The sequence below is a fragment of the Lotus japonicus genome, chromosome 5, assembly GCF_012489685.1.
Source record: "Lotus japonicus ecotype B-129 chromosome 5, LjGifu_v1.2".
Taxonomy (NCBI): Eukaryota; Viridiplantae; Streptophyta; class Magnoliopsida; order Fabales; family Fabaceae; genus Lotus; species Lotus japonicus.
The window spans coordinates 54,027,210-54,052,515 of NC_080045.1; the positions used below are offsets into that span (position 1 = coordinate 54,027,210).

The window sequence follows — 25,306 nt, forward strand, 5'->3', positions numbered from 1 at the left end:
TCTATCGATAAGATATAATAAATCTGGGTCTCACGTGCCAAAAGGATTGGGTCTTTGATTGTTTTTTCCCCTACCGCGAAGGTACATGTGCACAACATTGATTACTGCCGTTTGATGGATCGTGTGGCTGGAAACACTGATGGAGGGGCTGGAGAGGCAAACCCGCGGGAGAGGATCCAAACTCATTTTCAACGTGTTTGAAGTTTTGAACGTGTGGTCATTTAACTCAATCCATGAGTTTTTATTTTAGGTGGACTATTTAAATTTTAAATACTTGGTTGAATCACTATATAGTTCTAGAAAATAAATAATATTTAATATAAATAATTAAATGTTAAATTTATAACTCATTTAATTTAAATGTGATTGATCCACACACCAGCTAGGTGATTTAACTCAAATTTTCCTTGCAAATTTTGCTCAAATTATCACACATGTTTTTATTTTATTTTTTGTTGAATCTCAGCCTTCTATAATATTGGGAAAAAATATAAGGACCAGTTCTTAGATTAAGAATCTATAATAAGAACCACCATTGGAAATGCTCTAAGAAACTATATATATTATATTTTATGTGAGTGTTTGCATAATTGATTCTGGAAAAATTGGTTTTGGCTGAATTGAGTATTATTAACATGAGTTAAAGTGGCTTGATTTATCTTTGAATAGACTTAGAAAAAATCACATAACTTTATTAAAAGTGCTTTTGTATTTGCAATACCAAAATAGGTATGAGCCAGATTCATATCCTCTCAATAGTAAAAAAAAAATTGATCATGTCAAGTTTCACTATCTTACAATTATTTTATTTTATTTTTTCAATTATTAAACACATAAAAATCAATAATAAAATGATAAAACTTGATTTGATTGATTTTGTTTACAATAATTGAGAGTAAAAAACTAAAATATATATAAACCACAACTAACACGGCATCTTATAGAAAGATGGATTTGTGAAAGGAATAAATTAGGTAGACAATCATCATGGAGATGGAGATCCACCCCATAATAAAGATTTGTCATATTAGAAAAAGTTCAAGCCCTAATTAATTTTATTAGATTAGCATACGGCCAAGGAGTCAAGGAGATAACATGTCTTCATCACATTGATCTAATTTTCTTTCAATAAATCCTAGTTCACACTTAACTCTCACTCACCTCTAGAAAGAAATAAAAAAATTTAAGAGATATGAGACATATGGTAGATGATATGATGGAAAAAAAGTGAATTTGTGAAAATAAAATAAAAGAAAAAAATATGATAACTCTTTCTTTTATTCTTAGAGCATCCTATTTGTTTTTGTTTGGGGATGTGTTGGGGTATAGTATTGATGGACTTTTGTTTTTTCTGCTATGTGAGGTAATTGGGCCTCTTTTTTCATTTAGTTGTTTCACTTATTTGATTAGACTCCTACGTTTTAATGATGATATATAATTATTCTGTTTTTTTAAGCAATGAGTAATTATATTTTAACTTCCTTTTTTCATTATGAAAATAAAAGAGCTCTTATTGAAACATACTTAATGCATTTTTCAGTAGATAAGTTACTATTAGTTCCAATAGACTCGTATCCAAATTACTTTTCCTCCTGTACAAAAAAAAAGACTCGTATCCAAACATGTTGAAATTTGAAGTCTAAGTTGAAGTACACTGAATCAAATTTAAACGGTCATCTTTAAAAATTACAAATAAAAAGCACTAAAGTTGACTTGTGGATGAGTAAATGGACTTTTGATAAATATATAGATGGGTGGCTAGTAGCAACTAGCAACCACCATGGTAATATGAAGATGGTGACCACTGACATTTATATTTGCACAAGGGAATAGAATCAAATTTTAGGCAGTACTCTTCGGTGGATCTGTTTTTTTTAATAAGCAAAGATGTAATATATAGGGGTACTAGGGGTACCCCAACCCTGTACAAGAGTACCCCAACCCTGTACAAGAGGGACAAATACAGGGGAAAAGGAAAAGGGAAAACGAAAGGTGCAGACAACAAAAACAAGAGCTGCTAATTCTAAAGCAAACACTACCACGACAGCATCTTAAAGACCTTGAAAGTAAGCCATTCAATCAGCCCCAAAACCAAAAACAAAACACGCACCAAGTGGCCGGTAAGAGGACAGGTTGTGTTCGGTGGATCTGTGGCGGTACAAATTAAATAAATGTTTTGTCAAGTATGTAAGTAAGTGTTGGCATCAAATTAAATTACTTGGTCGAAAGATAGCATGATGAATTTTTTGCCAAGTATAGGAGCATGTTGATACATGAAAATGAGCCATGACCCATGAGATTGGTTGGAGAAGTTAAAAAAATAAATCTTTTGACTCAAAATTCATGAATAAACTGGTTGGTATGAAAGCTAAAGTTGGTTGCAAATGAATTATTAATTTCAATCAAAACAAAAGGTTATAGGATTAAACACAAACTTGTCATTAAATGATAGATCAAGTGGTAAGAGCTTGAAACATGTGAGTTGGGAGGAAGAGGTCTAGAGTTCAAACCTTAAAGGGTATCATTTATCTTTCCTTTGTGAAAAAAAAAATTGAACACAACCTTGCTATAATTGGCTGAGTTTAAAAATTGTACAAAGGTCACTAGTATGGCCAAAAGGATTCGTAAAACATATATTTTCATAGGTTGGAAATTAAAAGATTTATCCTCCAAGATGTAAGATAGCTAGGTCCAAATTTGGCAATAAGGTTCTACAAAAAGTGCTAAGCTCCATGAAGACTCTTTCGGAAAGGAAAAAATTGATTGAAAATTTGAAGCATATATAACTCAAGACAATTGGAATTTGACGCAAAAGAGTTGTTGAAGCGGGAAATAATTGGTCGATGAATGTATAAAACTTATATGAATAGAGTCGAATGACATAATGGATTAGAAGATGGAAGTTATTTCCGTCTATGTGATATTTTCATCCACGATAGTAAGAGTGGCTCTTATCTAGGTTAAAATAATTAAAATTATAAATTGTAGTAAGTGACAGTTATGATCATCGGTATCTCTCGCATTTACCAACGGCTAATACCGTCGGTAATTTATGGATGACTTTAATTTCTACAAAACCATTGCTAATGGCCAATGAATATATGGAACTTATATGAATGGAGTCGAATGACATAATGGATTAGAAGGGTTGAAATTAAGTTATTTCCACCAATGCGACATTTTCATCCGTCGATCCACGACAGAAAGAGTGACTCTTGTTCAGGTCAAAATGATTAAAATTATAATTATCATTATAACTGACGGCCAATACCTATGGTAACTTACCGATGACTTTCTACAAAACTATCACTAACAGTTACCCACGAAGAGTATTAATGCTAACAAATGGTTATTGATAACCCGTCGAAAATATGTCATTACCGACAACTTTTGACTGTTACCAATGATGTTTTGGCATTAGTAATAGCGAGATTTTTTGTAGTGTGGCTAATTCATTTTCACATGTTGATAGGCATAACAAGAACATGCCAAACATTGTTAAATAGCTTTGTTTCTATGTTCTTTCATTGATTTATAAACATTTATAAACATTAGTTGAGTATTATCTTTTCTTTTTAAAGAGAAACTTTTTATTGAATGTTGAATAGAAACCTCCTTCAGATGAAAGAGTATTATCTTTATGTTTCTAGAATATCCATCTTATGATCAATGGATATCATAAATCTCATGGTAACCTATATACTAGAACAGTGTAGTCTATAATTGAATAAAATATCAACGGGTATAAACCATTTAAACTACCTCATAAAAGAGTATGGTTTAAAATATTGTGACTCTTCACATAAGGATATACATGAAGCTATTAGATTTGTTAGTCACTACTTTTTTGATATTTTATCAATGTGATTGCTTCACTCAATTTTCTCTTTTCTACACATGTCATATTATAGTGTTATAATTGAACAACAGTAAAAATCACAAAACTGCATCTAAATTTTCTTAAATATTTTTTTAAGGAAGTTAATGAGTAATTAAGTGATGGGAGGGGGGGGTGACGTTCTTTGAGGTCAGTGGTTGGTGCGCTTCTTAAGCTTTGAGTTTGGTGGGTCACCGTTCATGGCAGGGGCGAGAGCGGATGGCCTCGACCTTGCAAGGAATTGAGATCACTGTCAAATCATATGTGAAACAGATTGCAAGGACCTTATTGATGTTCTTGAGCACGTGGAGGATGTGAAACTTCATGCGAAGGCTCTAGTGTTGCGGCAAATTTTGGAACTGTTGCCCGGAGTTGGAGGGTGAATGTAACTTGGATTCCTCGAGAGGGTAATAATGCGGATGATTGACTTGTTAGGAAAGGAGCTCGTAGCCCACCAACAACCATTGCATTGTTTTTTGAAAGTGACTTGCTGCACAGTCGCACGTATGACGTAACTCTCTCCTCTATTATTTTTGGTATTTCTTCTTCTATTAATTATTTATATTTATATTTATATATAATATTGTTGCGTTCTCTTCCTCTTTTCTTTTGTCTAAATCTAATCGGAATCTTCACCAGTTAATCAACTTTGAGTAGATAAAGACTGGAGGATGCGTTATCTCTTTGATTGAAGCTTCAAGATTGATTGTATTATTCCCGGTAAGGAAAGGAAACTCTCTCTCTCTCTCAATTCTCCAAACAAACACATGCTTAATCTTAATTATCATGTTTTTTGATTCGATGTAATATTCCTGGGTATTTCATGAGTTCATGATCATTTCATTGTGATCGATCATGTTTTGGTTTAAGGTTGCTTTTTGTTTCTGGGTATACTATAATTCAACCTTAAACCCATGTGTTCTGTACTTCTGTTCTGTCTCCTCGTACACCACGAATTCTCTCTCTCTCTCTGAAACGTGTGGAAAAATCAAATTATCTTCCTTTTTGTCACTCTTGAAAATGGGTTCTCTTCAATTGTTATCGAAACCTTAGATTTGCTTGCAAAATTATATCTTGATGTAATTTCTTTTGTATATAGGAAAACGGTTCAATTTATCATTTTTGTGCCCTGTTTACTCAAATTGGCTCATAATTTGATGCAGGTATTGTATTTAGAGAGACTCTAAAATAATTCAGACCGTCATCGGCAGATGGGGTCTGAAGGTCCTGCAGCAGCTGCTGTAACAACAGTTCATGTAACAGGTTTCAAGAAATTCCATGGAGTTTCGGAGAATCCGACGGAGGCGATCGTCCGCAATTTGACGGAGTATATGAACAAGAAGGGTTTGCCTAAAGGTTTAGTAATTGGGAGCTGCACCATTCTTGAGACTGCTGGTCAGGGAGCACTTGTTCCCTTGTACCAGACATTGCAATCTGCCATTACTGCTGCCAAGGAATCTGAATCTTCAAGTTCTAACAGAGTTATCTGGGTGAGTTTCTCATATACTTGATGTGTCGGCTGGATCGGAGTTCATGCTCTTTTTTAATGATTCCTTGAGTTCTCATTCATGGAATCAGATCAAGTTTACGCCTCTCCATGAATTTTATTATTTAAGGGAATCAGATCAAATTCTCATTCATAGAATCATATATACTAGTCACAACTAATCAAAAACCAAAGATAACTTCAAAATAGTCCCCTTGAAAGCTATTGTGTAACTAAAACTGCCTTAATCTTTTAAGGTAGTCTGAACTGAACTGAAATTTCTTTAAAAGGGTTAGTCTAGAACTACATTGAAACCTCTTAGGAACTTTCTTTCTTAGTACCTAAACCGTAACGCTATGGCTGAACTAAAACGGATAACATATAATGGTGAACAATATTAAGATCGTGTAATTGGGATAAGAACCCTTAGGGAGAATGGTGAAGAGGTAACCAGCTGATTAAAATAAGCAGCATTTGATTATATTTTTGTTTCTACATTCATGAATCTTCAGTTCTGGCTACTTCTGAGTTCTGATCATGTTTTTTTCAGCTGCATTTTGGGGTTAACAGTGGTGCAACAAAGTTTGCTATAGAGCGTCAAGCTGTCAACGAGGCCACCTTCCGTTGCCCTGATGAAATGGGATGGAAGCCTCAGGTCAGATTAGAATAGTGGATGCATTCTAAATATGCTTACTCTATTGTTCCTTTAGTGAAATTTCAAAAATTTGTATGTTGCAGAAAGTCCCCATTGTCCCTTCAGATGGTGCTATTTCGCGAACACGGGAGGTAAATTGGATCACTGATTCTTCTCACACTTACTTTCCTTAAATTGTATTCTTGATCTTGATTCTGCGGTTAGGATCCCCATAATCATTTCAGGGGAGAAACTACAAAGTGTAGCTTGTGGGGTTACCTTGCTTTGGATTGTGTGTCCACTGCCAATTCAAACACGCTCCTGTGTAGTGATGTTGAAATTTGCTTTTCATATAGAATAGTATTTATTTTGTATCCTCCTTGCAAGAATTTAAAGGGGCAACATACTATTCTAAGTATCATTTAGCAGGTTTTTCAATTGTCTTTTGGACCCATGCACTAAACTTTATGCTCTTCATTTGTCAAAACTTAAAACTAATGAGTTATGAAGGAATTTTTTGTTATCAGTATGTGCCTCTTGATGGAGGCATATGTAGGCACAAAGTTATTGGTGCACATATATACAACATGAAACCTTCTAAGAAAACTCACGAGTTAATTGCCTATATGAGTTTACGATCCTAGGTTACAAAGTGAAGTTACATCGTATGTAAACTCGTTTTCTGATAAACTCGGATAAACTCGCAAATTCACTACCGAGTTCAACAGTTCAGCAAGAAAGGGAGAAAATTTTCTTTTTGCAAAAATGATGCCATTTCATGATACAATCTTTGCAGTATTACTTTATTCTTTGCAAACCCCTCTCATCCACGTCCTCTTCCTCTTTTCCTCTAATATTTATTTGTCTATTGTGCACAAGAACCAGTTGCTGCAATAATACTAAAATTGTGTACGAATCCCTTGACTCCGAATCTTTTTGTTATATGAAGTCTTCTTGGTTTAAAATTATGAATTGATAATCGGAGACCTAAAATATAGCTAGATTTTAACTTGTTATATAACTTCCATTGTATGATTTGTCTATTTAAGCGTATTTTTACTTTAATTGTGTTTTTAATCATTATTGTGTTTTTTAAATATTCTTTTTGGATGAGATAAACTCTTATGAGTTTACGAGTCCAGTTTACAAGTTTACAGGCTTACGTAAATCTCGAGTTTGACAACCTGGATTGCTGTATAACAACTCTTCCCTGTTTCATCTGTCATTTGATTATGCAGACTACCCTTCCTGTGGAGGAGATTACCAAGGCCTTGGCAAAGAAGGGTTATAATGTGATGACATCTGACGATGCCGGCAGGTTTGTGTGCAATTATGTTTACTATCATTCTCTTCGATTTGCAGAGCAGAACGGGATCAAATCTCTCTTTGTGCACGTGCCGCTCTTCTTCACAATAGATGAAGAAGTCCAAATGCAATTTGCTGCTTCCTTGTTAGATCTACTTCCTTCAATATGTTAGTAACATCCGGCTCCTGTAATTGTTCTGGTGTTGCAATGCATATGAAAGTGGATGAGTGTTCCTTTAATGAAATGTTATAAATTATTGTGATAATAAGATATTGTCATGAAATGGAAACGGTTGATTGAAAATGGCATGTGTGGCTGAGCCATGAGCATTTGCTTGGGCTGGCAAATGATCCTGATTAAAGGCTTCAGCAAAATGTTGACACAAATTGACATCTTCAATGTTACAGTGTGAATAATGTTCATTTTTCTTTTCCTTAGTACTGCCCTTGTTATTTCTGCAACTTGCTTATTGTATCCAATAAGCATGTCACAAAGGTTCCTCCCGTTAGATGCTTAGATTTCATTTGTTTCTCGGTTACGAGTGGCATAAACTGCAGTTCAGAAAACTCGACAAGAGACATGAGTTTCGGTTGTTAACCTGCCTCGGAAAGATGAAAATGAGGTGTGCAACGGGCTCTTAATAGATTGATGAATTACCTGTTTGAATTGATGGTGGAATACAATAATGTGCATAATAACTTCAGAAGCTATATTTTGTAACTTCTCTCCAAAAGTGATTACAGGAATTTCTAACCGCGGAACCAAATATGTTAAAAGCTTTTCAAAGGTCTTATCATAACATTCATAGTTTAGGTTTATCGTTCATGTCACTTTCTCGCCATTTGGGAAGTTCTTGGGTAGGTTTGCAATGACATTTAGAGCTTATGTAAAATAGTAAAGGGAAAATTTATGGGTTAACCAATTCCACCCCACCCACCCTCCCCCCAACAACAAGAGTAGTAGATGAAATAAAATCTCAGATCCAAAATGTAGAAAGAAATCCCGGCTATTATGCATGAAATTATTTATGATTAAGGGTAGGTAAACAACTTAATCAAGTTTTATGATAATAAGCGTTTATTCATAAATTAATTTGAGAAATTTATTTAAATAAGCTGAAAAGTAAGTTATAAATAATCATAAACTCTGTTAGTTTAATTAGGTGTCACATCTCGTTTACGGTTCACCTCTGCCATGTAGTACTCGTTGTGGCCACTAGACAACCTCCATTACCGCCACCTTATATCCTCCATCGCCTCGACCACCATTGCCACTATGTAACCTACCACCACCATTCCACCATCACCTAGTACCCTCTAATACCAACGCCACCTAGCATCCTCCAATAGTGTCACCATGAAGTACTTCTCCGCCACTTGCCGATATAGTACACTCTGATAAAGTGGTCTAATATCACATTCTTGTTTACTCCATTCTTCTATGATCAAGAAGAGTTTAAAAATGTACCACTTCACCAGCATCTTTAATTTTCATCGATGGCTTCTAAAAACTTTTAACATGTTTGGTTTCACAATTTGCTATAACTTGTGGCTTTTAATTAGAAGTAAGTACAAAATATTTCACCATATGAAACCAAATAGGCTATCATATACAACTGCTCGCCCTACTTCTATGTCAGTTAGAACTTATCTTCACCCCAAAATCCCAAATATCTTATTCATTCAATACCATTCAATTGTATCAAACTCAAAAAAAAAAGACTATCCCGCTTAATGTAGGCCACTTAACTTCCTATCATGTCCTCTTCCAACACTGTTACTGAAGCATGTAGCACGCCTTTTGCCATTTGTGGACCAAACTATCAACAGCCATATCTTCGACAGAGATCTCCATTTTAGGCTGCTGCTGCTGACAACATTTGGCCCTTAGTCGTTTATCTTATCTCAATTAGGATTATCAATCAATTGTTTGTTGGTTAATTAGGATTATCAATCAATTGTTTGTTGGTTCGAGTTGTACGTATTTGACTTTCTTAAACAATGATTTGTATTCGAGTCTTGTGTATGAGACCTCTTATGAGAATAGCCCTACGAGAATGTGGATGTTCATGCCTCAACCAGGATGATACTTGTGTTAGACAAAAGTTTGGGTTAGTTAGATTTTTGGGCTTTTATCAGCCAGAGCAAACTCACCAAACAATTATTATCTTGAGCTTTGACAGATCGATAACCTTCATTAGACAGAAGATTAGCAGTTTAACGATTAATAACTAAGAGGACACATCGAGCTCATTACTGCATTAGAATCAGGATTATAATTTGTCAGTTGAGGTTGTGGTTTGATAGAAAATAATTGAGTGATACTGTATCATCTTATCACTTTGCAAACTCTTGATTCACAAACATGGAGAATGTTAAAAGGGAAAGAAAATATCAAACTAATTTATAGAACTTCACCATGCGAGCTTAATTTCATTTAATTGAGGAGGTAGCCCTCTGGTTTTCTTTAGCAAAATATTACATTAATTTTGTTGGAAGAACCAAAAAGAATTCTTTAGTACAAGAGAAAAACATCAAATACTTAATCAATGTAAAGCTAGGTTTCTTCCAATCTAGTGTTCCTGAGCAAGTGAGTCATATAAGTATGTTACCACATTATCCCCTTGCATCATTAACAGGGTGCTATTACTTTACCTGTTCATGAAAACAAGTCTCCTTTTCAAATATTACACAACACAAACTGAGATTGTCAAGCCTGTATAGAGAGATTTTGGTAGACAAGTGGGGCTAAAGTACAATCTATTAACAATGGTGGAAGCTACAAGATAACAATCCATGAAACTAGGAGAAAACTCCATGTGAGTCTCCATAAGAAAATTCTTATTACTCAACTCAACTGATTTCTATACATGACTATTCTATATATACTACAGTACATGATTCTAGTGCAAGAAAGCAAGACTAAAACTAGCTTAACAGAAACCAGAAAGAAAACAATAACCACTCACAACAGAAAGTAGTTACTAACTGTTAACTCCTAACCCTTCTTTGCCTCTGCTATGATTCTTCTCTTTACCCCCAATCCACAAAGGGAAGAGGGGGATATCCTCCCTCAGGCGGAGGCTGCAGCGACGGCGGCAAATTCCCCCACGAAACTCCCATTCCCATGCTATCTCTCACCACATTCCCTGCATCATATACCATATACCACATGAATTGAATTCACCATAATCAAACAATGCAAAAAACAGTAAACACTGATGAAATTGACCTTGTGTGCTTATTATTGCAGGCTGCTGCTGCATATTATTGGCATTGGGATGAATGTAATTGCACGAATCGCCGTAACGGCAAAAACCCTAAACACATAAAATTCAACAATTAACACTCATGGTTGTTATGATAACTTGCAATTTTGAAGGAAAAGATGCATGATACCGTGTTGACGAAGTGAAAGCAAAGGGGTTGTTGATGGTGTGGTGGTAGAAGACGCTGTTGTTGTTGTTGAAATTCTTGTTGTTTGATGGAATCGTACCAGCGAGCTTTGGCTTGTTGGTGTTGAATGCCTCGAGCGTGGCGTTTCCGATCGCCTGGCGTGTCTTGGAATAGCTTGTCGCAGTAATCGCAGTAGAACTTCCTTTGCGGCATTTTCTCCCTCCCTCTCAGTCGCAGAACCGCCGCGCCGCGCCGCGCCGTTCTCTTCAAACCCTTGCGGCGAGAGCCACCGTGTTTGGATCTAGAGTTTACTCGCTGCAAACGTGAGTTTGCACTTTGTATCCGACGAACCGAACCGAACCAAACCAAACCAAACCAAACCAACCAATTATATTAGAATGGTTTTTTTTGATATTTGGTCCAAAACCCATTGAAATCAACAAAAGTTAGTTTGATTCACGGTTTAAAAAGTTAAAAATCAAAGAACCGATGATATATGTATTTATTAAAGAAATTTAAAAATATGACAAGTATAAATACTTATGAAAATCATAATCGTGTTCCTTAGTCTCGCTCTCCACATAACATAGATCATAATCTCTTTTCATCGCGATTCTACAGTCCACCACCACACCTCCACTGACAGATTTCACCACCAAGCACACCTCCATATTGTGGTTGCGGTTCCACCACCACACAGAACTCCATATCGCAGTTGTCGTTACACCACCACGCTTCCACATCATCGTTGTTTCTGAGTAATTGGTAGGTCATAATTCGATCTACCCACATCATCGTTCGAAAGTTGTACGGTGGCAATGTGCAATTTTTCTACATTGTTAAGTATGGAATCATATGTAATTGCAGCCACATATGTGTTGTTTATACCTGTTTATTGCTATATATTTGAAGTTGTCTTAAAAAAAGTTGTGAAACTAATTCACCGAACTGATCCAAATAAGAACAACTGAATCAATGATCTTTGATTGGATTTATTCATGTTTTCACCTAAAACCAATCCAAACCAAACCGCGAAGACCCCTAAACTCGTATCCTCCGCTAAGAGTGTCCATGCGAAGGTTGGGACGAGTTATGTTTGACCCCCACTCGGCCATAAATATTTGTAAGACCAATTTTTAAACCTAAACATGTATCGTAACTCGAAGAAACCTGATAAAGTGCGAGTTTAAGAAAGATCGGACCAAAAAAAACAGGCTCGGATTGGCCCAAAAGGCAAGTTAAATGATAATTTTAAATTTCATAAAAAAATTATTAATACTTCTTCTTTTTTTTTGGTACTACTTCTAATTATGTAAAAAAAACTAAATGTATATTAGATTGCTTGTACTAAATTTTACATCGTACAATGTTCTAATCTAAATACTAATAATGAGATACATTATTAGAAAAAATAATTTGTGGTTGAAATTTCTTGTTTAATTATATGTAGTAATTTGTGTAGTGGATGTGCTTGAACATCATAGAGACTTGAATCTCGAAATTTCTAGATAATTTCTGCCTAATAGCTTATAATTTAACTTGATTTCTAGGGTTAGGTGTCCATTTTTAATCTTATCACATCTAATGCTTTTATATTAATTTTAAGAGTAAAATACACTCATCCCCTTCAAAGTTTGCAAGAATGACACTCCACCCCATTCTTTTTTAAAATCTACACCCCACCCCATTTTTTATAAAGGCAAAATTTAGTGACGAAAAAACAAATTCGTCACTAATAAAAAATAATTACTAATTAGTTCAAATTTAAATAAATTTAATGCATATACACTATCATACATTAATTTATAAAAATAATTTTACTGAATTAAATTTTAAAAAAACCATCGACCCTGTCTGTTAAGTCAACGTCCCATCTATCTCCAAATCATATTTCTCACCACAAACGATCACCACCAAACCTTTGCTCCCTTTAACACGGCGGTCACCGTCCTAGAATGTGAAACTCCATGACACCACCATGCCTCAAAGTTTTGTTGCGACCTGAACCCCAAAACGTGAATCGCAATCCCCAAAGCCACTTGTTCAACTAATTCTTGTGAACTTCACCCTTTAAGTTGTGAGCTAACGCTCTGTTGGTTTAAGATGTTGTTGGATTTTGTTAAAAACGGTGCTTCACCGCATCGTTGGGTTCTAATAACTTCTGATCCACTTTATATTTCTTAATTTTGTTTCTCTATTTTCTTCACCCCTTTGTGTTGCTTTTTAGGTCTACAATTCAATTTTGAAAATTAGAGGTATAAAGAGATTATTTTGATTAAAATTCAATTATTACCAAATATGAAAACACAAGCATGTTTCATTATGTTCGAGATATGGTTTGTAAACCGGTCAGGTGTGCTATTGCAGAATTTTCATTGTGAATTTACGGAGTAAGAACGCGATTGAGAGAATGAGGAGGACTGTGATGTTTTCTTTTTTAAATTTATTGGATTATATTGAAAATATTTTTTGAAATTATTGATTAACAATTTAAATAATAACTAATTATTAATGAAGAGTATTTTTCGTCACTAAATTTGCTTCTATATAAAATGGGGTGGGGTGTAGATTTTAGATAAGAATGGGGTGGAGTGTAATTCTAACCAACTTTGATGGAGGTGAGTGTACTTTACTCTAATTTTAAGCATACAAATACTGACTCAAATCAAATTAACTAATAAATCCACACAAGTAGTATGTAAAGCTTGTTTGGATACAGACAAATTAAAATTTATTAGAGTTTATCTACCAAAAAATGCACCAAAATAAACTTTAATTATTGCTCTTTGATTTCCATCCAAATATGCAGGTAGTCCTCTTTTAGTATCATTGCATGTAATTTATAATAATAATTAGATGCGAAATAGTCAATTTGAAGTGTGCCCCCATATGCCAAGAATCCAACCACAAACAACTAAATTGACCCTAGACTCAAAGTAGCTTAGGAATTATGCTCTTAACCTATAGCCAATACTTTAATAAATAATAATACCCCAATATAAAAAGCCCCCCCTGTGAAATTACTCGGAAAGTTACTACTTACTAGTCTCAAATGATGAAAATATTCTTGCCGTAAAGAAAAAGTAAAGGTGGAAGTAAAAGCAACTTGGCTGTACAATGTCAATGCATAATCAGTGTCTGGCTAACATTTTCAGCTTTGGTGACTAAAGGGGACTGCAAAAGTCCAAAAAGTAATCAGGGAATATATATCAACCACTCTTTCAAGATTCAAGTGAGTTTGAATCTGAGTAAACAGAGTGAGATTGCAAGCTCTTTTCACATGTTATGTTTAAGTAAAGTGAGAGGGAATCTAAATGGACTCTCCATGAATATCAAACACAAACATATAGTTTAAAGCTAATATTAATACAAAAACCATGCTTCATCCAACGTATCTCTCTATAATGCTTGACTAGATCATCCTGATTGTTAGATTAAACTAAACAATCACTTTCATTTACTGAGTTTAATGTTTCTAAATAGAGAACTATTCAAGACATCACTGAGACTTGGTCCTATGTTGATGACAGAGATTACAGACAGGAGAATACAAACAAGGATACCACAACTTCCTACTAACATGCTAAGCATGACTAAGTTAAGCCAACAACCCATCATTGTCTCAACAAATACAAATACACAGATTCAACAATTAGATAATTGCAAACATTTGTCTTCTATTGCTTGTTACAATCTGCTGTGATACAATACCCATAGAGGGTTGGGTAAATATTGGGTAGCATGTATCGCTAAATCTGCTTAGACAGGGAAACCGAATACAACAAAACTACTAACAATATCATATCATTAAATAGAATGAACGTGTCGCCACGTTCATATATGGAAACAACACTTCCAGTTCTGTTACATTTCATCACAACATATTACAAGCCAAGAAATGGGCATTGCTTCCTCGCATGCTCCGGAACCAATTTCACCAAAATCTCAGCTGGGACTCCTTTCAGTTCTGGTACACAGGCACCAATAACAACACACAGATTTAGCCATAACTACTAACGAAAAGCAAAAGAGGACCAGAATCATAATTCCCTATTCCAAAATTAACATACCATGAGATTTGAAGTTAAATAATGGTGGAAGAAAACGGCCGGTTGGCAAGCGAGTGCTTGGTTCACGAAGCTCATCAAAGAAAGGATGGGTCAAGGCATCTAACTGCATCAAGTAAAGCAAAGACACACATGATATATATCCTCAGAAGATGAGAAACAGCCATTGAATAACAAGATTAGAAGCCACAACACTGCCAAATACAAACTTGCAGAATCATTACGCCACTGAGGGGAAGCACTATTTTTAGTTTTTAAGGTGGATACAAAAGGTTAGCAAGAAGTCATGTACTCACAGCTGTGCACCGCAGGTTAGGGGAGTATTGTAGTAGTCTTGATACCAAATCAACAGCTTCTGGAGGCATGCGCTTATGGAAGATCTAGAGGAAGAAAATCAAACATAAACATAATTTAGAATGAGGATTTTTTAACACATTAGTATGATGAGCATGAGAATAAAGCATCACATGCTATTAGATTTATTAATACTACCTTGTGCCATGGATGTGCTTTAATCTGTGGGAATTTAAATTCTGTATAATTAGGATTCATGCATTTAATCTCTTCCCTTGTAGGAGTGCCCAGAACCTATCAAAACAAGCCACAAATGGGTCATTTACATTTTAAAGATACTTGCGCTCTTTCAAGAAAAAGCAAGGCCACCAATCCAACTGATCAAGTCCTCAAATCCAATTCAACTTAAAATGCTAAATCAAATGACAAGATCAACAACTCAATATGCATTACATAATGTTGTTACAAGTTACCAGAATATTCAAGTATGTCAATATCAAAAAACCTCCAATGCAAATAAGTATCATAAAGATTACCTTGATAATCTCAACAAGCTGATCAACTCCACTCTCACCAGGAAACAAAGGCTGGAAAAAGCAAACACATTTCAAAAGAAATATACTGCTAAATCACAAATTAAAGAAGCTCATATTAACAGCTACCAACCTGTCCAAGCAGCAGTTCAGCTAAAACACAACCAACAGACCAAACATCAATAGCTGTAGTATACTCAGTTGCTCCAAATATAAGCTCAGGTGCTCTATAATATCTAGAACATATGTATGATATATTTGGTTCTCCTTTTACCTGTCAAAAGTAAGACCAATTAGGGAAAAATAAAATTACTATTTAACCTGGGGCAACATAAGGTTGAAGAGAAATTATTGAAGGATACATACCAAGACTTTAGCACTTCCAAAGTCACATAACTTAACTTGGTGAGTGTGTGGATTGACCTGCAAAGAGAAGTATTCAGTTAGAAAATTCAACAGAGTTTGAATTAGTGCCATTTCCTATCTTTTAGCCACTCTAAATACAACCATGACTTTAAAGCATGAGAATTGAACTAAAAGAGGGAAAGTTATCAATGAGAGGATAAATGCAAAATAAGATAAAGGTCATACCAATAGATTTTGAGGCTTGATGTCCCGATGGCAGACTCCGATACATCGATGAATATAAGATAATGCTCTAAAGATCTGCAATACACATTAACAAAAGAAATAAAATTTATTACTACCGCAACAAGGTGAAAGTTGAATACAGGAAGGGTAAAACTGTATACCTGGTATGTGTAGAGCTTCACATAAATCAGTGGTAACCTTTGATTCAACTTGTTGTAATGTTTGATCACACGATGAACTGTTTCAGGAACATACTCAAGTACCAAATTAAGGTATAGTTCATCCTTTTCAGTAGTTGAAAAGAAACAATGCTTCAAAGCAACGACATTCGGGTGGTCAAGAAGGCGCATTGTCTGCAGCTCCCGGTTCTTGTACCTCTTGTCCTGAAGAACCTTCTTGATAGCGACAGTTTCACCAGTTTCCAAGCATTTAGCCTACAATCATGCACAATTTTAGAGCTAAAGGCATCACAAGCCACCATAATGAAAACGCAAGAGTAACGCATCCCATCCAATTGACTGGATACACATTGTTGATACCTGGAAGACAACTCCAAACGATCCATGCCCGACAATACGCTCTGCCATATAGCTTATAGTCTGAAATATTAAAAAGGAGATAAAATTATTCTAAAGCAATAATATTTCAAAATATTGACAGAAGAATTCAAATAGATACTGCCAGTAAATATGTAGACATTCTTTACATCTTCACCAATTAGTAACTGCTAGCTATGTCTAGATATTCATTGGCAACAATAGCCATTAGCGTGCGCTCTAAGAAAGACAAAAAAGAGAACAGAACTCTTCTTATTGATTGGGATGAAATTTTGTTCACAATGCACTCAGCTGGTATCAAGACACATACTAAGGATAGTTGGTTGCCAATCAATAGACACAACACAAACATGTTGAACACCGCAATAGTTACATGTTAGTCGCTGTAAAAAAAGTATTGTCATGATACCCAAATCTTGAGGGTTCTTTTGTTAAACTTACATATACAATTATTTTCAATCAAAATATCAACAACACTCACAAACAAATAAAATAATAAGCATCAACTGTTAAAGAAGCATGAGGTAAGCACAGCAAGTGAGTAAGCAAGAGTTGAATTATTTCACATGACATCCTTGACAATAGAAAAATAAAGGGAGAAGGTATACCTGCTTCGGCTGACCATTTCTGCCCCCAATGGTAGTGACAATGATATGTCCAGTCTCCGTTACATCGTTACCATCAACAACTGTGGCTTCCATTTCCTACAACAAGAGAAGCAAAGCTGTAAGCAACTGGGCCTGAAATTAAAAATCAACCACACACAAACACAAAATAGAATAAGTCTGAAACTATGTGACATACTCTATCATCCCTAATTTTCATATCGTTCATCTCCTCTGGCAATCTATCAACACCTGCTGCTCCATGGCAACCACTGGCTTCTCTCACACCTGAAGTTGGTGCCACACCAACCGAAGCCATCTCCCACTAACTCCCTTTCTCTTTTAGCTTCTCAAAAACCACTCATCTACCTGCCAGAATGAAAAAAAAAAATGTAACTTTCTTTATCTGTAGCCTTAATCAGAAACAAAAAAAAACATGGAAACAGAACCCAAATAGGAACATTACACCATTCACATACAGCAAACATTAATTAAAGCAATTCACAAATGCAAATAAATAAATAATTAAATACCCATTTTGCAAAAAGTAAATTTTTTGAAGGAATATCAAAGATCCATCAATCATCTCCATGAAAACACCACAAATCATCAAAAATCAAATTAAAAATCAATTTTTTTAACCGAAGATCCATGAAATCGAACAAGAAACAACTCGATCCAAATTTAGAGAACATAATTAAGGAACAGGACGAGGTAGAAACATACGAGAAACAAAAAAAAAACATGGGTTGCAATTGCATCTCGAGAAGATGAAGAATCAAACTCAGGAAGAAGAAAAAATGAACAGTGATGTGAAAAGCATGAAAAAGAAGAAAGGGAAAGGTGAAATCAATCTACAGTTGAGTAAGAAAAATGAAGAGAAGCAAGTTGGAAGAGAAAAACGGCGCAGATGAAAGAGTTAGATCCATACCATACATACCCATGTGTTGTTCCGTTGTGTTGTGTTGTGTAATGGCTTGTTTGGTTTTGTGAAGTGCTTTTTGTTTGTGTGGTTTGTGCTATAATGCGCTGGTTACAGTCAAAGAAGAAAACTTTCTTTATTTTTATTTTATTTTTTTTCGGTGTAAGACATGTGTTCTCTTTCGGAGACAATCTTATTCGAGCCGTGAACATCTACATCATAGTAGAGCTAACTCTCCCAACATGATTTTTTTTATCTACATGACTCGAACCCGACACCTTATTTAAATCAACAACCATTGGTTATTTTTATTTTTTTTAATTGTGGGGTAAATAAAAAATAAATGAGTGTGAACATGAGTGAAGCTTGCTTGGGTCTCTTAACTTTTGACCATTCAAACTTCAAAGTTCGAAACTCACTCTCACTGCATTGAATGAATGAATGAATGGTTAACAACTGTGAATAGAATGGCTCATGTTTTTGGCGCCTATTTTCATGGATGAGAATTGGGAACTCATTTTTTTATCATAAAGTTATATTTTTATTTAGAGTTATGACATATGAAAATCATGGATGAAGATACTTCAACTGCAACATATACCCTATTTTTGGTATGACAACTGTATAGGAAAGAGATGGAAATACGTATGGCAATTGGTGGATTGGGGTAACATCACCTCTTGTTAGGAATGGTAGAATTTGAGCACACTGCTTTAACACTTATCACCGTAAGATCACATTAAACGGAGTATTAAATAGGTGGTTATCTGTTAATAAATCATTTTTCATATACAACATGTGTGGATCAAACCCTGAATTATATGTTTAAAGAACTTAGTTATATATCTACTAATTATGCTAAATTTTATTGGTATTTTTAATTTTAAAAAATGAAAGTTAAATTCATCACTTTTTAATGTGTAGCTATCAATTAAGTGGGTCGGATAAATAGGCTAAGAGTGAATCCATGGGTTGGAAATACTCAACTCAACCATAAAAAAGCAGCCAAATACATTTTGTCACCCTCAATTCTCCATATAAAATGGGTAGTAATTATATATTTTCCTACAAAATCATCTTATATATACGAAGTAAAAAAGAATTAAATGTTTTCTAAATATCTAATGTACTAAGAAAGTACATTAACTTTTCATTTAATTCTTCTTCATTTAGTAATATGTAAAAACATTTAATTCTTTCTTTACTTAATATGTGGTAAGATTTTAAGGGGTAAATAAAATACAATAACTTCTTCATTTATATAAGAGATTAAGAGAATATAACGTTACTCTTTTATCTTTCAGGTGCGCCTTTCTAAAATTATGATAGAATTATTTGAACGGATTACAAATTATTGATGCATTATCGAAAGCAGAAATAAAAAATACCAATATCATGTCAAGTTTTTAGAAAGGAAAATGAATGAATGAATGAACGTGAAATAATAGGCCAATGGTGCTAGGCCCGAGTTTTCAAAATAATTGGGGCGGTGCAATTGCCACATGGCTGAATGGTGACCACTTATGGGCCATGTAAATTAGTAGTTAAAAAACAATCAATTATTTTAAATTGTTGAATGTTGAGTAAAGGTCAATCTGTCTACAATCAAGAGCAAGTTTTCCTAATTATTTTATGCATTTTTAAATCACTTTAAATAAATACATAAAGTAAAATCACTCTTTTGGTCTTAGTAATAATTTAATACGTATTTGAAAAACTTCAGGTCACAACTCTGTCAAAATATTATCGAGTCATCTAAAGTTAATTATAATTGTTTACTCATTATTTATTCAGGGTGTTTTAAACGCTTCTTTATTTTAAAGTTATTTTCAATTAATGGACTTTTAGCTTCCACATCTACAAATTTGAGAGGCATTAGCCATACAAGGGTGGATGAAGCCTTTCGATGTCGCTTTCATCTTCCTAGTAGTCCTTCGGACTGGTTGTGAAATTGTCGTTGTTGCTAACAAAACTGTGGTTGTCTTAGTGGATGTTGTTTCGAGAAGTTGTCTCCATGGATAGGAGTAAATACACCGTTCCCACATAATGTGCAAATTGTTCAGATAAATCCGACCAAATCACTAAAGTGAGTGTTGATTGATGAGGAACTCGAGCTTTTTGGTGGTTCGAGCTTCAATTGACGTGAAACTGTCGTGGTACATCGTCTTCAACACCCGAGAGGATTCTATACAATGACATTATGATACTCAAGTTATAACAAGGGGTGAAAAAAGGTATATAAGATATGAAGCATATGTGAATATTAAATTTTCAATGTCATGCCTTTTGTAGATGTTGAGTTTGTGGGGTTCAATGTTGTCATGAGTGCCTAATATGTTACTGTTCTTCGCGCTATTATCTTGGTTGTTGTGTCATAGACACGTAATGTGATGTGGTGGGCTGACATATACACTCTTGATTTGATGATTGGTTATCGGCATAACGCGGGTGTCGTTGGCTGGACAAGGGTGGAGATAGTCATGACCATAGATTGGTTTAATTGGCACGATGTTGTCGAATCTATCCCCATAGTAAAAGACGTATCTAAATCGGTCAATATATGATGAGGTGTGACAAAAAAATACTTCAACTAAAAAAAACCATATTACATTCATCATTACATTTAAATTTTCACTTTTTTGTGTATTAACCTCAATCAAGCAAGATAAAAAAAAAAGGGCGATGAAAATAACAATCCATCTTATAATGGTTGCACTTTTAATTTCATGAAAGTTATAAGATGGATCGATTTTTAACTGATCCACCGGTGATCCACTATTACTATATATAGAATCAGGATCATTAATTATAAAAGTCATTATATTATTATTGGTTAAAAACAATAGACCAATTACAAAAATGATTCACCCTACAATCTCCCTCTAATTATAAGCTGTGGAAGCTGAGAAAGAACTCCTTCAAGTATTTTTTTGATCACAACATAGTTTATCATTTCATGATTCTACCATTTTTTCAGCTTATACTTCTTGCCAAGGGTTGGGTCACGTTTTTCTGTTCAAACACAGGGAGGTATTTTTAGCCCAGAAGCTAACTGGGCCGTTTTATTGTCCAAAAAATGGATTACAGAATTGGGTTTGTGTCTGACAAAAAGAAACTGGATTTGCGTAATAAGCTTTGACAAAAATGGTTCGAAATTGGCAAAACATGGTCCCGGCGGGGCTCGAACCCGCGACCTTCGGCTCATAAGACCAACGCTCTAACCAACTGAGCTACGGGACCTTGTTGATATCAGATCGCTTATTGTTTTTATAATCTATTAAAATTTAAACATGTCATTTGCTTAAAGACTGTGTAATCTACCAAAAATTGGAAGGATAAAATTTGAAAAAAAGCTAAATACTTTATAAATATTATGAATTGAGTTATATTAAGGGATGATTTATTTTATAAAAACTGAGTTATAAAAGTTTTAGTAATTGATAAAATATTCTATCAAAGGATTTGATATTTGATCAAGCACAAATGTTAAACTTTCACACAATGTTATTAAGGATAATATTATAGTTTATAACACTTTAATTAAAGGCAATATCACATGAATCAATTATCCCAAAAGTTTAAGTTATTAGGTAACATAAATGATTATATTTCTAATATACTCTCTCATGCAAGTTGCTTATTAAGCTTGAAACATGAACAATGTAAGACTCACATCTCATTTCCTCTTCAGAATTGGAGACTTCCTCCTGAGTGTGATCACTTTGCTTAGTCTAGTGGTTTGTTTTTACCTTTCTTTTCACATGTAACCAAGAAAAAAAGAACTTTGATAATATATAGATACTTTGATACTAGCGATAGGGATGAAAGTAGGTTAGAGTGCTGATAGGGGCCTAAGTCTGTCTAGCTTACATTAGGTTCAGGCCAAACTAAATTAATAAATAGGCCAAAGCTTTTTGAAAAGCATGTTTAGTTAAATGCATTAGAGGTTTACATCACTCAAAAACCTTTATAAGCCTAACACACGACCATATTTATATAAATAAAATCTAAATTTTTTATTTTTATTTTTATTTACATTGAATTTCTAAATTGACTTATTTATATATTTAATCATGGTTGATTATATAATTATTTAACCATATAAACCTCTATAGATAAAAATTGATGACCTACTTTCACCTACATGATATAATTAATTAATGATATTAATATATTTTAGCTCGTTAGCTATAAATTCGTTGACATATTTACAAATAAATTTGTTGGTCTACTTGAATGTCATATAATATAATTAAACGAGACCTTTAAATTTGCTATTAGAGATCATACCACACATTCAACAGACCAGACATTCAACATACCAGACTTTCAATAGATGAGAATCAGGTCGAAAAAAGTTTATAACAAATAACAAGCAGTCAGACTCAGACCTTTAATTTTTCAAGTAGGCTAGACTTATTAAAAAATGTACTAACCTAACCTAGCTTATTTCTATAAATCTTTAATTGATATTATCTCATGAACCGATTATTCAAAAAACTTCGGTGAACACTGATGATGATTAATTCTAACAATATCAACCATTAAAAGTTCTTAACTAAGCAAGTGAAACAATTACACACGAATCGCTATTGTTTCATTCTCGATCGTTCAAACGATCATCGATCTAATCCAAGACAATATATATTAAATTGTGAAAAATACTTGATCTGATTCAATGTCACACGAACCAATGTTTTTGAAACTACATTAACCAACAGGATGTGATTCATTCACTGTGACATTGCTATAGCCATTACTGCTGCTGCTTTCGGCAACCCTTATTATGGTAAAAGCTATCTAACAATCAGTTGGGTAGATACACAAGCTGGCAACACTTAAACACTTGAACTTGGAAATGTAATTAATTCATTCTGTCACCATTGTAAGATACATTTCAAGGATCCTCGTTCGTTTCATTAGGTTGATTGGCCCATTCTTTAATTCCCCAACGGCAATGGTAAATGACCATAAAAGTTACTTATGTATGTACGCTGTGCGCTACTGCACTTTACCAGCAAGAAATGGTGTATATATATATCTCACTTATTTGTCCCTTTCATCTCTATTAGAATTGTGGATATGCCATGTTCAAAAAATATAAATTATTTATACATTCACATCTACATCTTTTCCATTCTAGACTTAACTGATCAATTAATATTTAAACGCGTGTTATGAGTTGATATTTTCTAAGACTTGTGTCACAATATTATCAAACTATCTAAATTATGGTGATTTTACCCATATTTTTTGTTTTCCAATAAAAAATCACTACTGATAATCATCAAATTATCTAAAGATCGAATCTTAAACTAGATATTTAATGAGTCAGCTCTCTACTAAGTGTAATTTTACTATGATGATTTATAGATAATTAACCATTAGAAATTTTCATGAATAAGACCATTAATTAATGTATTGGTTGGCGTGGCCTGCCCTAACCTGTGACTTGTACTGTACAAGTTGTTGACTCAACAAGAACTCCTATAATAAGCTTTCAAATTTTTATCAGGCTAGTTAATTACTTAAAATATTTAATCACATATGGGAGTAGGACCACATCTAGCATTATGAAAGCAAAGGCCATAAGATAGATAATTGGTCCTATAAAAGGGGAGGGAATGTCTCCTACTATAGCACTACCATCTAAAAGTGAGCTAGCTAGCGAGAGATAGGAGAATTATGAAGAGAGTTTCCAAGGTGTTGCTGATGGTAGCCATCATGGTGCTGGTCCTTGGTTCAGATGTGGAAGGAGCTGGAAGGCCACTGAAGAAAGAGGAGAAGGTGGTGGATCAGCCACAGAACTTCCTAGGAGGGGGTGGCATTAGTGGGCTATTTCCAAGCCCGGGCTTCACTGGTGTGGGGTTTGGCCCATCAGGCTTTTGCACTTTCCCTGGTGGATGTACCCCTACCCCTGCACTGCCCACTATCCCTGGTTTTGGGATACCACCACCGCATGCTTAGAGAGAAAGAGACCACCCTGCAGGTTGAGATTGCAATGATATAGTAGAAGCTTAAGAAGTATGCTAGTTACTAATTAAGTACGGTAGAGCTTTTGTTTAAGCTTAATTAATCTGTATCTTTTAATTTGTTTGTCAAGGTGTTTGAGTACTGTTTAGGTTTGTTTTCGTTTAATTTCTTGGATATGCAGGGTGTTATATCGTGTCTTATGTTTTTATAGTTGGCTCCTGTGTGTTAAGTCTATCATATCATGATGTAAGCCAAATTTTATTTCTATATATTATGATTATCTTTGAGAAGAAGACTGAAGATACAATAATGCCTAATTTACATTTTATCCAAAATATTGCATGCTAGATTTCACCATGATTTTGTTTTGTATCAAACTACCAAATTAAAAGAAAGCAAATGGGGCCAATATGGATCTATCATTTCTTGGGCTTTTAGCCCCTTTGATAATGAAAAATTGGATTTATCATTGCATTAACCAAGCAACACTACTACAGTACTACTTGCTTTGCGTCTAATGTCGCAAAAAATAAACGGTCTTTGTCATGGATGTGTTGCAAGATCTAGGTAATTAAGTGTTTAAAAAAAAAGCATGTTTTGCTAGCCAAGTCGCTGCTCCAACTAAAACACATATTTTCCTAGCTTCCTTGGGAGCATGTTGTCTTTTTTTCGTCATAAAATGTGAGAATGGGTTGGGTTTTAGGGATCAACGTACAATGTCGTGAAATTTTGACAATTTTTTTAATAAAAAAAACTCTCCAAGTATCAATGCGTCAATGCGATGATGATAGATCAAGATATAAGAGAGTATACATCTTGGTCTTAAGACAGCTAGTTATAAAAAAATTATATGTAAAAAATGTTAGGTATACATGCACCCAAATGGTGTGTTGATAACAATTTCGCAAGTATATGAATCGATCAAAGTAATATAAAAGATTGTCGAATCACATTGATAGTTGTTTGTTGAATTTCTCTTGGAGATTAATGTTCAGAATGGAAAAGAAAAAGAGATATAGTTTAGAGTTTGCTGTGATGAAAGTAATTGTAATAAAAGCATAAACAA

At 34.3% G+C, this 25,306-nt stretch overlaps 3 protein-coding genes, 1 non-coding gene and 1 pseudogene across 5 annotated transcripts; 2 read left to right on the top strand and 3 right to left on the bottom strand.

Annotated features, from left to right (window-relative positions):
- The window catches only part of LOC130719796 (WAT1-related protein At1g09380-like), a 93,682-nt pseudogene that overhangs the window by 18,354 nt on the left and 50,022 nt on the right, over nucleotides 1–25,306 (top strand).
- LOC130720072 (uncharacterized) lies at nucleotides 4,445–7,740 on the top strand. Of its 2 annotated transcripts, none has more exons than XM_057570670.1 (5): nucleotides 4,445–4,597; nucleotides 5,041–5,367; nucleotides 5,914–6,018; nucleotides 6,102–6,149; nucleotides 7,236–7,740. In XM_057570670.1, the coding sequence occupies exons 2-5, from the start codon at nucleotides 5,089–5,091 to the stop codon at nucleotides 7,473–7,475; spliced, it is 672 nt and encodes a 223-aa protein (XP_057426653.1). In that variant the 5' UTR covers nucleotides 4,445–4,597; nucleotides 5,041–5,088; the 3' UTR covers nucleotides 7,476–7,740. The 2 variants fall into 2 exon arrangements, with proteins under 2 accessions (XP_057426653.1, XP_057426654.1); XM_057570671.1 differs by having other exon boundaries at nucleotides 4,586–4,765.
- Nucleotides 10,048–11,042, bottom strand: LOC130720074 (zinc finger CCCH domain-containing protein 3). Its single transcript, XM_057570672.1, has 3 exons — nucleotides 10,702–11,042; nucleotides 10,535–10,622; nucleotides 10,048–10,451 (listed from the first exon to the last, which is right to left on the bottom strand). Exons 1-3 carry the CDS (start codon nucleotides 10,909–10,911, stop codon nucleotides 10,336–10,338), a joined length of 414 nt encoding a protein of 137 aa, XP_057426655.1. The 5' UTR covers nucleotides 10,912–11,042; the 3' UTR covers nucleotides 10,048–10,335.
- LOC130720067 (shaggy-related protein kinase alpha) lies at nucleotides 14,356–18,428 on the bottom strand. The gene is made up of 13 exons (XM_057570652.1): nucleotides 18,277–18,428; nucleotides 17,545–17,714; nucleotides 17,349–17,444; nucleotides 16,723–16,782; nucleotides 16,345–16,617; nucleotides 16,184–16,258; nucleotides 15,959–16,015; nucleotides 15,726–15,866; nucleotides 15,596–15,646; nucleotides 15,258–15,353; nucleotides 15,062–15,145; nucleotides 14,769–14,871; nucleotides 14,356–14,665 (listed from the first exon to the last, which is right to left on the bottom strand). The coding sequence occupies exons 2-13, from the start codon at nucleotides 17,662–17,664 to the stop codon at nucleotides 14,583–14,585; spliced, it is 1,239 nt and encodes a 412-aa protein (XP_057426635.1). The 5' UTR covers nucleotides 17,665–17,714; nucleotides 18,277–18,428; the 3' UTR covers nucleotides 14,356–14,582.
- Nucleotides 21,434–21,507, bottom strand: TRNAI-UAU (transfer RNA isoleucine (anticodon UAU)). Its single transcript has one exon. It is a non-coding gene; the product is annotated as a tRNA-Ile (tRNA).